Source organism: Prinia subflava, chromosome 10 (assembly GCF_021018805.1).
Source record: "Prinia subflava isolate CZ2003 ecotype Zambia chromosome 10, Cam_Psub_1.2, whole genome shotgun sequence".
NCBI classification, from domain to species: domain Eukaryota; kingdom Metazoa; phylum Chordata; class Aves; order Passeriformes; family Cisticolidae; genus Prinia; species Prinia subflava.
Window position 1 is genome coordinate 29540770 of NC_086256.1, and position 15533 is coordinate 29556302.

The window sequence follows — 15533 nt, forward strand, 5'->3', positions numbered from 1 at the left end:
CGGTTGTGAAAAGACTGCGTTGAGTCATTAGGAGAAAAGAAGAGACTTTAACTCTGGCTGCTAGAGCAGAAAATTTCTCTGAAGAATGTAGACACATATTTAGATTGATGCTTCCTGGGGGAGATGTATTAAGGTATTTTATTCTTTTAGTTACTAGGCATTGACAGAAAAACGTTTTTACAGAAAATCTCCTCTTCTGTGAACAGGCATAAAAAAGCTAAGCAGTCAAACTGAATACAAACTGAGACGTGGTGCTGTGTACTCTTTTTTAGTCTTAAGGATCTTCTGGAAATGAGAGTCAGCCACTCCTTTTCCTGACTAATTAAGCCATACTAATACAGCTTGGAGTACAGGATTGAGTATATTAGCCTAGTTGTCAAAATAATCTTGTGGAACGAAAGCAAGAATTTTCTGAGTATTTCATTAATTAGAAACAGCAGCAAATGAGACAGTGGCTCATTTGGATTTCTTCCCTGAATTAAATTTTTGCATTTATATATTGAAGAACTATCAGGCCATATGGGTGGGATACAGGTGGCCTGGTCTTGTCCTTAAATGTAACTCCATTGTGGACTTAAAGTTGTTTTTTTATTTTTTTCCCTTCAAGTCTTGAGAATTGATATATATGATGTAAAGGAATTGTGTATTAAAAAACAGACATGCAAACAAATATGCTGGTTTTTCACCACCATCCCACATGTAATTTTTTTTCCTCTAAAACTACTTTGAGAATTTGTCTCTTATTTTTGGCATTTAAATTAGGCCAATTAAGAAAAGCTGTACTCTGTCATGAGGCAGGCATAGTGTAGGGAGCTCTGACCTTTATTCAGGTGTTTAAGTTCAGCATATCAGGCAGGTTAGAGATGCTAAATCAATAAGTCACACTTCACTTTTGTAAAGGGTACCTGTGAGAATACACAATCTTACTATAACTTCAGCATGGCGTGTATGATCAGGGTATTGCAGCATTTAGTGAACACAAGTGGAGTATTTGAAGTCTGTGCTCTAGACTTCAGAAAAACTTCAAAACCCTGCAAAAAGCAATGTTCAAACAAAACCCAGTCTGGTCTTGAGTGCCTTGTACGAAGTCAGTGCTACGGATTCAGTGGCAGTTGTTAGTGGGAGTTCAATCCATCAAGGTACTGCAGGTGGCTGCACTCCTCTGATCGTTTTTAAAGGAGAGCAGTCATCTCAGGAGAGGTTTGTGGGTTGGATTGTTCTTCTTCCTTTTTTTGGGCCACAAGAATCTGCTTACCTTTATCCAAACTTTCTTGGTTTTGAATGCACAGGCACTTCTGAAAGTTCGACGTTGTCTGACTCTCCAGACTTTTGTATAATATAAATCTGTTACTCACTGCTTTCAGGAAGGAGCCTACACTTGGGGTTTTGTAGCATTGACATCAACAAATAACCCACACCTTTGTTGTCTTGCTGTTTCTTGGCAGGCATTGCTGCTGATGTTTCCAGCTTGTGTCACTTTCCTCTGCAGGTGAAATAGCAAACAGGGATTTCCAGCTCAGATAAATAGATGTTAGCAATGGGATTGTTTAGACATTCACCAGTAAACATTGGGAGTGATGCTGCCGTGGATTGCAGAAGGGACATGGAAGTGTGGATGCTGCTCTCTGCAACTCTTTACTGTGTGGCCTCAAACTGCTTTTTAAATATTACCTGCATGGGTATCCACACATGCCTTGACTGTATGTAGAATACAGATACTTATTCCTTTATTTTGAACTTGCTTCTATCTGTAAAGGAAGATGGTAGCATGTAATCTTAAAGTCATTGTGGGATAACTGTGATTGTTGTCTAAAACTTGCTGTTAGGCATTTCTCTTGTTTGAGGGATGGCTGATTTAGATTTCTGTGTGGAACCAAAACTGAGCCTTGGCTTGTGCTTTGAACAGCTGAGATGTAGCAGTGTTTCCTCATCCCAGAGAGGCACCAGCAATAGCTTAGTCATTGAGAGAGAGATCATGTTTGTGGTTTGCCTTCCCTCAGTTGATTACTGAGCAAATTGATAATGCTCCTCCAAGTATTTATGAGTTTCTCAAACTGTGCGTAGATTGCAGGCATGAGGGGGAGACACTTTTTTGCTTTTTCTGGTTTGGTTTTCTTACTGTTTTGGGGGGGGGTTTAAACGTAATAAGGCCTTCCAGTAAATAGAAGTCCATGAATTCCCCATGTTTGCTGTGCTCATGTGTAACAGGCTACTGGATATCCCTTCAGTGCAGTGTACCTGCAGTGTAAATATGCTGAGAACAGGAAATGAGAATTATTTAGCTGTGACCTTGCATCCTTTTCTTCAGCAAGTGGCATGGAGATGAACAAGGCAGCATTGTTGAACTAGAGAGGAGCAAAATCCCATTTAGTTGGGTGCTGGGCTTTGATGTGCTGCCAAGCACTGTTGTCTGTGATAGCCTCTGGGATGTAAAGGAGGCTGTAGCTGGAGATAAGAGGGGTTTTCAACCCAAGTGTCAGCTGATAATGTCAGCTTTTATAATTTGTGTGTGGAAGTTACGCTTTTAATTCAGTACCTAGCTTGGTATTTCTGCATCCTAGCTCCTGTGCAAAAGCACCAACATTTCATTGTTCAGGTGTGCAGGAGATTCTCTTTGTGCTGTAACAGGGATTTCAGCCCTCACAGAGGAGATCATCAAAGCCAGGGTAACCTTAGGGACTTGGTCCCTTATTTGCTCTGTGCACTGCTGGTGTCTAACACCATGCACATCCATTCAGGGGTGCCTGGCTCTAGAGGGTGCTCTGAGGCTGCCTGTGTGTACCTCACCTGCAGAGAACAGACAGGATGAGAACCACTGCCAGACACCTCCTCTCAAGTGGGCTCTCTTCCAGCTCTGTCATCAGCCGAGCTGCAAGCTGCTGAAGAAATTTTGGCACAATCCATCAGAGACAGTGTTGTGCCCTTGTGTGCTCACCTGTTTATTTGTTCAGATGCTAAACAAACGTTGACAGAAGATCCTCAATGTCTGTCAGATCTGGGAAAGAGGCTGAGAAGCTCAGGAGTCTGGACTGAGACCTGCAGCCTAATGACTTTGTTTGTGTTCTGGGAAGTAGCAGCACAAAACACTCTTTTGGTCAGACTTCTAATATAAATTTTTCTTGTGGTAATAATTCAGTTTGTGGTGATCAGCGAGATGGGAGATCATGGTTGATATTAAATTTCACTGTTGAGCTAAACAGACTTTACATTGTCCTGGACTTACTAGTATATTAATTTGCACATACCACAGGCTCAGAGAAGGATAAATGGACAGGTAGAAAAGGGTAAAATGGCTAGAAAAGAGAAACTGTTTGAGAAACTCGGTTCACCTGTTTTGGAAACAATCTCCTTTCCCCCTTCCTTCTGTAGTTGTCTTCCTGTTGATAAATTCATGCTCTTTGTACTGCAGTTCCCACTGTGTATATATTCCAGAGGGAGTACAGGAATTGAATCCAGTTACATTTCAGCTCTGCAAAATGATCTGAGGTGGCTTGTATTGTACCAAAAGAGGTAATTGTACAGTTTGACACCTTGTCTACTACAAAAGAGAAATGTATTTTCACAGTGCTTCTGAAAAGTTCTTGGATTTTACTAGCATGTGTCACAGCTGATTTTATACTGTGCTGCTGTTTAAAAAGCCTGCATTGATGGATCCCAGTTCAGGACAGTGGGACTGGGAGGGAAGAGCAGCAGATTGTTTTTTCTGGGTTTTTGGTAATAGCACTGGAATTCACAATATTTAAAAGATTTGTCCTGACAGAGTATCAAGAGGTGAATTATCTACTAAATACAAGTATTTCTGTAGTAGTTAGTTTCATGTAGCTGATATGTCTGGTTTGTTGTGACATGTTGTTTTCTTTCTGATCCTTGCAGTCAGATTTTTATCTCTGATTATATTATGGAGGAAAACTTCTTACTCAAATCTTTCTAAAGAAACATTGTTAATTGCATTTGGCAGCTGGAAGTGATTGGAAAAAAAACCCAACAGCCAAAGTCTATTTAGAGCGCTGACAACAATTTAAAGTGAGTAAAGAATTTTTCTTGTTTGTTTCTTGTGTTGAGATACAGAATCTTGCTGCATTAGTATTCATCCTGAGAATGGATGGGCTTTTATGCACCAACATCCTATGCAAATGAGTCCTTTCCTAAAAGCAAACATATCTGATTAGGGAGAATGAGTTGTCCTGCAAAGTCCTCTTTATTCTTTTTGACACTAAAATTCTAGAATTGTTGGGCTTTCTTTGTGTTTTGTGCTTCCTTTCTCCCCCTTCCAGCACCACTCGGAATTGACGGAGAGCACCGTTGGGCAGGAAATAGCAGAGGCTTTTGTAAAATCTTACAGGGGAAGGAGGAGAAAGGGCATTTTCAGCAGTGGCATGAGGATGATGCAGCAGAGCGCTGGCGGGCTGCCAGGGAGGACAGATGCATCGTGCATACCGTGCCTTGCCCACGAGCCTGCACATTGGCAGCTCCCTCTCTGCTCATCCAGCGAGCCCAGCACAGGCCCTGCACACAGAGCACTCTTCAGCTCACACTCCTGGGCTTTCGCCTGGCGGCTTTTTGTGCCTGTGTACGGCAGGTTTGCAGTCCTGTAAGCATTACTGAGATCTTAAAACTTTCTACCATGTAAAAGACATTTGCTGGAATCCTCGGAAGTGCATTTTCTTTCCCTGAGTCAGTGAACAGTCACGTCTTTTTCTGTGTGGAAATGTGATGTGGGGTACCGTCACTGCTGTCAAAATACAGCATTAGATTGGTCTGAGAAGGTCTGTGCCTTCCTAGACTTGAGTTCAAATGTCCTCTACTTTGGAGAACCTATTGGTTCCAGTTTTGTTTAATGGAGGACTTTACCATTTGGACCAGAGTAATTTTTGGCACTAATTTGCTCATAGCCCTGATGTCTAATGGGGAAGATGTAATAACTTCTGGCAGCTTGTTGGGCAGAAATGCTGCTGCTACTTACAGAAAGCATCTTCCAGATCCAAGAGAAGTATAAAGACGGGGATCTCTGAGCCTGCTGTCTCTCCAGGCTTCTGCCTGAAGAGGGAATCTCAAGCTTTGCTCTCTCACCTGAGTGGTGCCTGTGCACAGGCACTGAGCATTCTTGTTATGGAGGTGCCCAGTTAGTGTGACTGAAATCCCTTGCTAGCTTATTTGAAGTTTTGCAAGGACCTTTCAAAAAATACCTTTTTGTCACATTTAGAATCAACACTCTCATATTGCCATGGCAGGGTCTTTTTGGGTAGACTTTTTTTTTAACATTCCCCTCTGGGTTTTTTTATAGTTGCTCTCAATTCTGTAAAAGAGTGGAGGGAAAAGAGACCCAAAAAGACATTTTAGGCTGCTAGCTGCAGTGCTGTGCAAGATTTTCAACACTATTTTTTTTTCTTAATTCTACCTGTGTTCTTACTTGAAGGTGTTGGACAGGATAATCAGTGTCCTTGCTTTGCTGGTGAGGTCCAGCAGTTCAGCAGTGGTGGTGAAGGACACTGATGGGTTGGAAAATGGCTTCTAAAAAAACCAAGTTCATGTACCCTGCTTGAGAGGAAGAGGAGTTGACAGCCCTGAGGTGTCTGGATACTCTGCTTTTTGCTCCTAAAGCCCTGTACACACCGCAGGGGTTAAATGTGTAGTTACTGTGCTTGATCGAGCAATTAATTAAAATTCCATCAATAGAAGGAAGATTTACCTTGAAAGAATGGTTGCTGCAGACTGACACCAAACATGAACTGAGCACCAGCCATCTATGCTATGTGGTTTCCAAAAAAATCCTGGAAAGATCAGTACAGAGCTTCAGTAGCTGACACATCTGAGATCACTAAAAATCCAGAGCCTCTGAAATGCATTTAGCATGCCTGGTAGGCCTAATTAAGATAGGTGTCATTGGTTTTCAATAAAGCAGATTAATGGTCTTGTACATCTTCCTGTAAGGCTCATTATGTTGGTTGAACAGAGCTGTGGGGACCCTTGATTGACAGACATTGTGCCAAACAAAAACCACTTACTGTTCTGTAAGTAATGGAAGGAAGTGAGGGGTCAGGTGGTGACTGACAACAAGAACTGGTCTCTGTACTTGGAGCTGATGAGGAACAACATACATGGGCAAATATGAGTGTCATTGTAGAAACACTGTTGTGTTACTGAATTTGAAAAGGCACGTGGTTGAGAACATCAAAGCACAACTGAAGCTGTGCCTTAAGGCTTTTGAGACTTCTTGAAAACGTGTCCTGGGGTTATCTTTATACTGTCACTTGAGGGTAGAGAATATGTGCTTCCAAAGCCACTAAGAATAAAAACAGTGGTGTCTTGTGTCAGTGATGACAAACCTCATGGACTTAATTCCTAAGAAGGTCTCTGAGTAAATGCAAAGTACATTTCCCATTTCTTGGATATACCTTGCTTTGTAATACATTCAAAGTGAGTGAAGGATCTGCTGCTGGATCCTCTGTGGGGTTGGTGAGCAAAACTGCAGGTGAGATAGAATGAGCAAAATAGGTCTGCAGATGTATATTTTTAGCATTAAGAGTTCTCCAGTTCCAAATAAACTGGGTGGGGTTTATGAGCTTTTAAAACCTGGTGGAAGAAGTTAGAAAAGTTTTGTGCCTCCCATCCTCAGGCTTACACTGGACCATGCTTTTTCATGTTTCTAGAGTTTTTTAGCATTTGCTTTGAGGCTAACTATAAGAAATGGAAAAAAAGGAAAGCTTTTTGAGTACTTCTGTGTGTTTTCCACAGAACTTGGAGACGCTGTATGGACATGAGTCAGTGTTCCTGTGAAACTGTGTGGTCTTTGCACAAGGCATGGTCATTCAGCTGCTAATATGGGCCACAAGTGCTCCTGGTGTGCCAGGCTGGAGTTGTATAAAACAATAAACACTGCTGGAAAAAGGCCCAGGAAAACTTTTGACTTTGGGCACAATTGCTTCCTATTGCAATTAAAGCTGTGTTGCATTCCTTGGCAAAACTTGGGAATAAAAGCCTGTGGGAAGTGCTACCAATGCACTGTTGTTTTTATTAGCTGCTGATGGATCATGGCCTTGCTGCATTTGAGGGTGGTTTGGGGACTTGGGATGGACTTTATGTTAGGGAGAACTTCCGTGACATTGCTAATGTTGTCTGGCACAGTGGAATAGATGGGTCATTTCTGCTTCTCTGTGAGAGAGCTCTGGCTCCTGTCCTGAGCCTGGCATGTTTCTACCCTTTGTGAAAAATGTGGAGGCTTTTTCTTTGGAGGCAATTCTGATTTTTTTAACAATTCATCACTATCAATTTTAATTGTTTGTAGCTCTTTAATTAATGCAATTACCGTGTAATCGTTAACATTTTCCTCGGTTATTTGATTTCCTGGATTCTCCCTATGTTTTGTATGAATTAATTACATTGGTATTGATGTAAATTAGTTGCCATTTGTCATGTGTGATACTGACCATGTAACCGATCAAAGCACAGGACATTTCTCAGCCCTATACTGTCAAGGAAAAACAAATATAAGTTACTCTTCTGAAACTACAAATAAGTTCTAAACAGTGATGCATCATCATTTTTCACACATACTGGGGATTCTTCTGTTTTATTTTGTCTTTTTTTTTTTTTTTTTTTTACATAATAAATACTGTTAGTGTGCTAGAGATCTCCTAAATGGAAACTCCCCCTGGAAATCCCCCCAAAACACATTATGCTTTATTTGTTTGATGTGTTATTCTTTGTAAGCTGCAGTCCTGCATTAGAATGAGACCACCTCACTGACGAGCTCCTGTCTAGTTTGCTTTCCAGCATTTCCCTGCAGTTTCTGCCCTTCCTGAAATTTCCATCTTCTCTTCCACGAGACTCTTCAATTAATGTGTTGTCTAATTACTTTTTCATCTTAAAGCCTGAACTGGCTTGTTATTATAAACTGCTGAAGTCTTGGTATGGCCATTGCTAACTTGTTTCACCATACTGTGGCAGAAGTTTGGGACCTGGCTTTTAGCAAGTCAAATTCAAGCTATTGTCAGTTCCTTTATGCATTAAACAAACAGTACAGACCAAACTTAGTAGATACACTTGTCCAGATCTCTGATACTAGAAGTGAGCAGTACTAGAGAAGACAACACAGCTTATGTTATGCAGTAAGACGTGAGTAGTTTTATAGGGTAAACATTTTTTAGCCCTGAAAATACTTTGCTCTTGAAAGTATTTAATGATATTGTAACAGCTGAGTGCATTCTAAGATTGACAAGTTCCTGAAGGGATGTCCTGGCAGACCTGACTGCCTCTTGTTTGCACTGGCCAGGCTTGCTGATGGACTGTCCTGTCACTGCAGTGCTGGTACAGCTGCTGTCAGCACAGTGCTCTGTGCTGAAAGTGCTCCGAGGATGTAAAAGTAGTTGGAATCTTAATGCGGGATGAATGTCTCTTAAAGCAGCAGGGCTTTCATTCCCAGCTTTATTCTTGCACAATGTGTTTCTTCTTCCCTGCTCTTCCTCATTGTTCAGTGGTCCTGCAGTTGTGCACGCAGGTGCTCCCAGGCTCACTGCCCCCACCACAAGGAACAGCCTTTCTCCCCCTCCAAATTCTCAGGCATGAATACTTTCCTAGATGGATTTCTTTGCACCTGCTTCAACTCTGATGTGAATTTTTTCTCCCAGTTCCCACTAAACAAATGTGTACGTGCTAAGCAAAAGGTGTGGATAGCAGCTGTCTCGAGTCTGTCCTTAGAAGAATTTAGGGTGGGCCCTCAGGACATGGAGGGGCATTGTCCTTTTGGTCGGAAGGAACCTTTGGGACTTGGCTCTGTCCACTGCTGTTGTATTTCTTGCTGCTGTTACTTGTATGAGTTGTGGGACCATTTCTGATACAGAACCGTTTCGCTCAGCACCACTAACAAACCCTTTAGAGAATGCTTTCTGTTCCAAGGGGAGGGGAAGAGGAGCTGCATTCTGTGCATGTCAGGTAGGCTTTTCTGCAGAAGCAGTTGCACAGCATTTGATCTGATTCCCTGCAGTGTGGTACTAGGTTACTTTTCCTAAAGATGTGCAAGCTACGTTTCAGATTTGACTTACATTTCTGTATGTGTGCTGTGTACTTACTGTGTAAGTAGAGTTTCTGTATTTATTTGTAGCATCTGATTTGAGCTGTACAGAGAACGCACACAGGTGCCGCTGCCCTGTGGCTGAAGCTGGAATTTCAAATGTTGAAAAAAACACCCTATCTGTGGCCAGATTGATGTCAGTGTCTCTTTCACAGAGGTAAAACACCCATTCAGGGGTTAAATGGTGGTGAGGAATTTTCTCCTGAACTCTCCCTGGGAACCCCATTACCCTCATTCTTTGACTTTTTCTTTTTCCCTCTTCAAACTGTGCATTTGTAGCAGAAGTTTTATGTCCTGCTGCTGTGCTTTTTAGTTGGTTATGTGATCAACACAGCTCTCCCTCTCACCAGGCTGGAACCACTCTGTGCTGACGTTTGCTTAACAGAAGATAGTTCAGCCCATTAGACAGGGTTAAAGAATGCCAGCACTTTTGGGCATATTAAGAGGATGTTCTGAAGGAAAACTATCTTACCTTTCTTTGTAATTTTGCTGTTGAGGAAAGGTCAGTGTTGTGTACGCTGGGAGATGCATTAATGCAGTGTTCTTTATCGCTGAATGTGCTTAGGCTGAAGCAGAAAATCAATAAATCTTTTCAGTCTTTGACTCCCCAAAGGATTTTCTTATCTCCTGTGGTGCTGTAGAGGACACTGGTTTGGGTGACCACTTTGTCCTGAGTGGCAATTCATTTTAGTTTCTTGATGGGGAAAAAAATATTTAAAAACAGATATTAAGTGCTTGAAAACCAATGTATGAAACTGTAATCCTAATAGGCATTTGCTGTCTCCTGGGCTGCTGTCATTTCAGTGTATACAGAAGTATGACCATGTTCCCATTACTATTTTCTCTGTTTCTGCATGAGAAAATATCAGTAAATGTTCATTGAGGGGCAGCTTTCTCTCCATTAGCAGACACTGAAATTATGATAGAGACCTAACTGAAGGCCTTTGGCATCTCTTTAAGCTAATTGTAGTATCCTGCTGCTGTCTCAAATGTTATAAAGCATCACAGCAGATTTAAATCAGTACATCTTATGTTTTTGCAGGGTCTCTGCTTTAGAGATTACTTGAATTCCTAATTAATTGTACTTTTGCCTGCAGGCCTGTGTTTGAGTAGGGAAGTTAATGAGCGAGCTTGTGTTTGAACAGCTCCCCTTTCACGGTGTGCTTTGGTTTGCAGAGTCATCACACTGTAAGCACACATTGCCAGGTACTGAGAAAAGGAAACACAATTTTGCTAGAAATTAACAGTTTCATTCAAAATGCTGGGGAGTTCTACAGTGGTGCAGGGCAGAGCTGACAGCTGGTCTTGGTCCTCAGAGCCTTACCACTGCTTGCATGTTATTTTTATTTTTTTTTTATATACAGATGTTAGGTTGGGAAGGAAACCTTCAGTACTCGTGTCACAGGTAGAGTTGCTGTGTTTCTTCTCTGCCGAAGCTTTGCCACCTTGTTGGTGCTTGTGGAAAGAGGTTCACCATTGCATTCCTGAGCCTGGCTTGTGCTGGGACTGCTCAGATCTAATATCCTCTGATTTGCATATTATTGCAAATAATACCCTGGGTATTTGTGTGGTTTGTTTTTCACAGATGTACCCTCAAGGCCTGTTTTAAACCATGCAGGTCTCTGTGCAGCCTTTAAAGGAGATGCCAAAGCCGGGCTTCCTTTACGTAGTGCAAGGTCAGCAGGAGGATCCTCAGTGGTTATAGGCAGGAGGTGATTTCCCAAGAGCTTGAGCAGACCTGGCTTAGCAGTTCTGTGGACAGGGCTCTGCTTTGTTCCTTTGACTCTTGTCCTTTCCCCGTCCCTGCCAAAGACACTGCACATTCCTGCCTCACCTCTGTGCAGGCCCTTAGGTGTATAACAACAGTCACCCAGATCAGCTCTGCCCTTGCACTGAAAATTGCTGCCCTAATCCTTTGCTGCGTTGCTTTTCACCTGAGCCAGAGAGGTGAGTTAGCAGTGCTGCTAAGGAGGCAGGAAAGTGATTCAACATGCTTTGTAAGGTAAGAAAAATGAGGGGATTTTGATGAGCTGACACTGTTTGAGCAACTCTTTATCCCTAAATTTTATTCCTCTGAAGACTCTAATTTGAAGGAAACACTGTACAAACCCTCTCACTGGACCTCATCTCATAGTTTCTAAATATTTAATAGGTCTGGCAACTGGGGAAGACACTGAGAAAAATGTGTTATTTTGCTTTGGGTTTCTTTCTTTTCAATTGCACAAGGAGTCTCCCTGTCTTTAGAGACATGGAAAGGATCATGGGGATGCATAATGATATGGTAGCGCTGGTGTCTTTGCCTCCTTGCTTGCTTTCTGGTCCAAGGACACTCTGTCCTGCTGTCCCATAGGACTTCTGGTGTTCTGCTTTTACTAAAAAACTTCTGGGCAGTTGTGTTGGTGGAAAAGTTATTGGGAATTTGAACTGGTAGAAGTGAAGTGTGTGAAAGAGTGGTGCAGAGTGCTGCCAGTTTGGTTTGTGCAGAGCTTTGGTGTGCTGTGTGAGTGTGCGCATTCCTGTGTCCTGTCCTCTTTGGATGAAGCGTGCAGCGGTGACAGAATCGTTTGGGTGATTCTGGGCATGGCTTGGGTACTCTTACTATGCAAGGTGAGGTGTTACATGTGATGGTCTTGAAGAGGCTTGGCAGTACCCTGAGACAGTAATTTAGTTTTAATACACATTTGTCTAATGTGTAATGACCTACTGCTATCTTGAACCAAAATTAACAGCCCTACTTTATAGGAGCGTTTGATATAAATCTATCCACAGCTACTTTCCATTTTCATACAGAGGAGGTTCCATATTAGTCCAGTATCTTATGTAATTGCACATTACTTCTGGCTAGTAACTATTTTTTTAATGTTTCTAGGGATTTTCTTCCACGAGGTTCTGGAATTGTGACAAGACGACCATTGGTCCTGCAACTCATCACTGCCAAAACAGGTAATCTCTTCCTCTTTTTGTGTCAGTTCCTGGACAAAGTGCTGATGCACTTCAGCAGGAGAAAAAACTTTTCTAAGAAGACATGAGCAGTGTGAAGAAAGATGGCACCAGACTGTCGGGAACAAGGGGCTGCTGCTTCAAAATTGTACGCTCAGGACCAGCTCATGACATCTCCCATTGTGGGAAAATGGTAACATCTCAATCCTGGAGCACATGGTGGATTGAATCCACATCCTTACATGCAGTATGCTTTGGAAATTACCTTTGATTTATTCATTTCTTGATGAGCTGTATTAGTTAACACACCAAAATTGCTGCACTTCTACCTTTAACTCTTGCTCCAGTGCACACAGATTTGATTCCACACAGGCTGCTTTCAGAACTTGTCTATTTTGGTTGGGCTCACTTCACTAAGTAGAGTAGAAGGTGGATTGGGGGAAAACAAGGGTTCTGTGTATTTGTCTGGTCAAAAATAAAAATGTTTTTGGGTGTACCACTAAGCTATGGGACATACTGAGATCTTTCATGAGAATTCACCTCTCTGTACCCTTCCACGGGGCACTTGGGCTGCTGTGGTGTAGCTCAGTTCCCTGGCATATCTAAAAGCAGCTCTGGTTCACCATCACCCCAGCTTTTGGTGTTGCTACTTCTAAACCAATGTAAGCAACAAAAATCACTGCTTTGCCATTTACTTCTGCTCAAAACAGTAAAAATAGAAACAAAATAACATCCAAACCAGCGTTGAAAACCAAAAAGTGGTCTGTGAATTATGGACCATGATGAAACTGTGGAAAAAAGAAAATTATAGCTGCCTGTAAACCTGTGTGTGAGGTGTAATTAAGTTTTTGTGTGTATTTCTTTCCTGAAGGTCTTTGCATTGTTCAATAGGAAGGTAGACTGCAGTCTGCCTGGGCTTCAGGGTTTTTTCTGAACTATTGCTTTTAAAATGCAGTCATACTTTCAGTGCCTCCATGAAATTTTCCATGGTGTTTACACTGTGGAAGAGAAAGGAAAATCAGTAGAATTTGATATTTCTGCATACTCAGCTTAGGAACTTCAGGATTGTGTTATACACTTACAGTCTTTTATATATGGTAAATATTAACATTTGTTTTAGTTGGAGAAATGAATGCTTGCCATTTCTGCAGATCTGGCTTTTGGCCTCTGACAGATGATGCAGAAATGCATGGATTAGGCTTAGCTGTGAAGAGTCTTCACTGACTTTTCCAGCACCATGCAAGACCAGAAGAAAAGCTTAGAGCTTTGTGCTGGTGATCCTTTCAAAAAGACTGAACTGAGGGGACTTGGCAGTAAGTGAGCATTTACACTCTAAGTTAAATACCCACTGACACCCATCCTAACCTTACCCTGGCTGCTCTGTGTTGGCCTCTGTTGTAAAATCATCATTGTCCCTTGGTTTAGAGTTTTTCTTTCTCTATTTCCTCACTACTGTGTTCCCAAAGTATTACTGGCTTTAGGTAGGCCTCTAGGTTTCCTACAGGTACCTTTTCTGCTGAAAATTGGTTCTTCATTATAGCTTAAATAACACAACACAAACCTTTAAAAATTCAGGAGAGCCGAGTAGCAGCCTAATTTTGTGTTTCCTGGATGTCAAGGTGTATTTCTCCCTTTGGGAAATGCTGTGTAGTTCTTGTTTGGGATTAAATGCCAAGACCTTTAAAATGCAAGCTTTAATTATTTTGTTACTTTCTTTAAACTTTGTTCCACTGTCGTTGTTGTTCTTGATGGTGAAATTCCAAGTAACTTTATCTTCTAAGTCACCTTTGTCTTGGTGAACTAATTTTAAGAAAAGAAAATAAAGAAAACTGCTTAGAGAAGCACAGTGTTCTTTTACAGGAAGCAGATGCTGGACTGATTTCTGTGAAGCCCAGAATTATCTAAAATGTTATAGAATAATTAGAGGGCTGTATCAGCTCCTTGTTGCTGTATTAAACAAAACTAATTTTTAACCCTAGGATTTTTCTTGACTCTTAAAAGTAACTAATTTTTCTTAATCTTGGAGTATTCCTTGGGAGAGAGGGGGCCCTTTCTATACAGGCAGGCACAGATGACTACAAGATACTTCAGCAACATTTTGGTAGTGGCTGAGAATAGTTTTGGAATGTGAATTTTATTGACAGAGGAGGTTAAATCTTTGAGTCATTACACTGAGAGATGAAAATTAGCAGAGGTGGCATTTGTGCACATCAAAGTAAGAGAAAGCTTTGCCCATCCATTATTCGTGTCAGACATGGCCTGGAAGGATGCAGCAGGAATTGCTTGTGAGGATTGACCAGGGCTCCTCCAGCACCTGAGAGATCTGACACATCTGGGTAAAGAGCTGTTGCCTCTGCAGGGGGAGCATTAAACAATTCAGTGGTAAGAAAGGCATCTCATGAAAGATGTGGAGTATATAGTTTTTATTTTTAGAATTTAGTTTACCTATTTTAAAAGTTCTGTGTAGTTTGTGCAAAGCTGTGACCTGTTGGCCTCCTTTAATCACTGACGGTACAATTCCTAAATGGCTTTATGGCATTTGCACTCCACATTCATGCAAATATGAACTCTGCTGAAATATTAAAGGCAAATGATACGTTTTTAATTAAATATTGTCAGTAACAAGTCAGTCTTAATTAGTTTTGGGTATTTTTCTCTGAGTTTGATAATGTGAGAAATTGTGTGTCTTTAAGATGCAAGTGTTGGTGCACAGCTGACCTGGGATGAGAATTTTGGGTGTGCTTGTGAGCTGGTGGGTTTTTCTTCCTTTCACTTGCTGTTCCTTAATTTTTACACTAAAACTTATTACTTCAACATTCTAAGGTTTTGTTTCACAACACTGAGTGTAGTTTTTAGCTTGGTAGTTTTTTTATCTAATATAGCAGTAAGATTAAATCGTTTTTGTTGGAGTTAATAGATATTTTAAGTGGTGCTGCTGAATAAGCTTTAGAAGGTAATGACTTGGAATTTCTGAGATCTTGAGAGATGGGTTGGTGTTTTTATTTGTTTTTTGTTTGTTGTGATTTTTGTTTGTGGTTGGTTTTTTTTTTTTTTTTCTTTCTGCTGCCACTCATTCTGTGTAACCTTAGGCAATCTGTTCTTGCTATGCTTTCTTCTGCCTGTGCAGGTGAGATAATGACTAGATTCTTCGAGATTAGGTATTACATTGTTTTTGAACAGCACTGGCAACAATAATGTGTGAAGTCTTTGTAGTAGGTCTTGTCTTTGCTAAAAATCAATTGCCTGCTGTGTAAATTTTATTATTTGTTATTTACATCTTAAATATCCTGGTTCTAGGAGAGTTATTTTCCTCATGTTGATAACTGTTCTTGGAGAAATTTCAGATTTTCTTCTTGCTTCAGCAGATTAATGGATTTTGAAAATCATTATGAGGTGGACATTTTTAAAATAAATGAGTCATAATTACAATACCCACTTTTGAGTTCTGTTAATTAGAATACTAAGTGGAAACTAAATCATAAGATTTAAAAGACATTCTGATTTTTTCTGAAGTCTTGCAGAT

The 15533-nt window shown here is 41.0% G+C and overlaps 1 protein-coding gene across 1 annotated transcript in view; it reads left to right on the forward strand.

Moving 5' to 3' along the window:
* DNM3 (dynamin 3) overlaps positions 1–15533 on the forward strand; it is a 164634-nt gene that overhangs the window by 4288 nt on the left and 144813 nt on the right. Inside the window, exon 2 of the mRNA XM_063406686.1 lies at positions 11940–12013. Coding sequence (XP_063262756.1) covers positions 11940–12013 — 74 coding nt within the window. The remainder of the gene's footprint in view (positions 1–11939; positions 12014–15533) is intronic.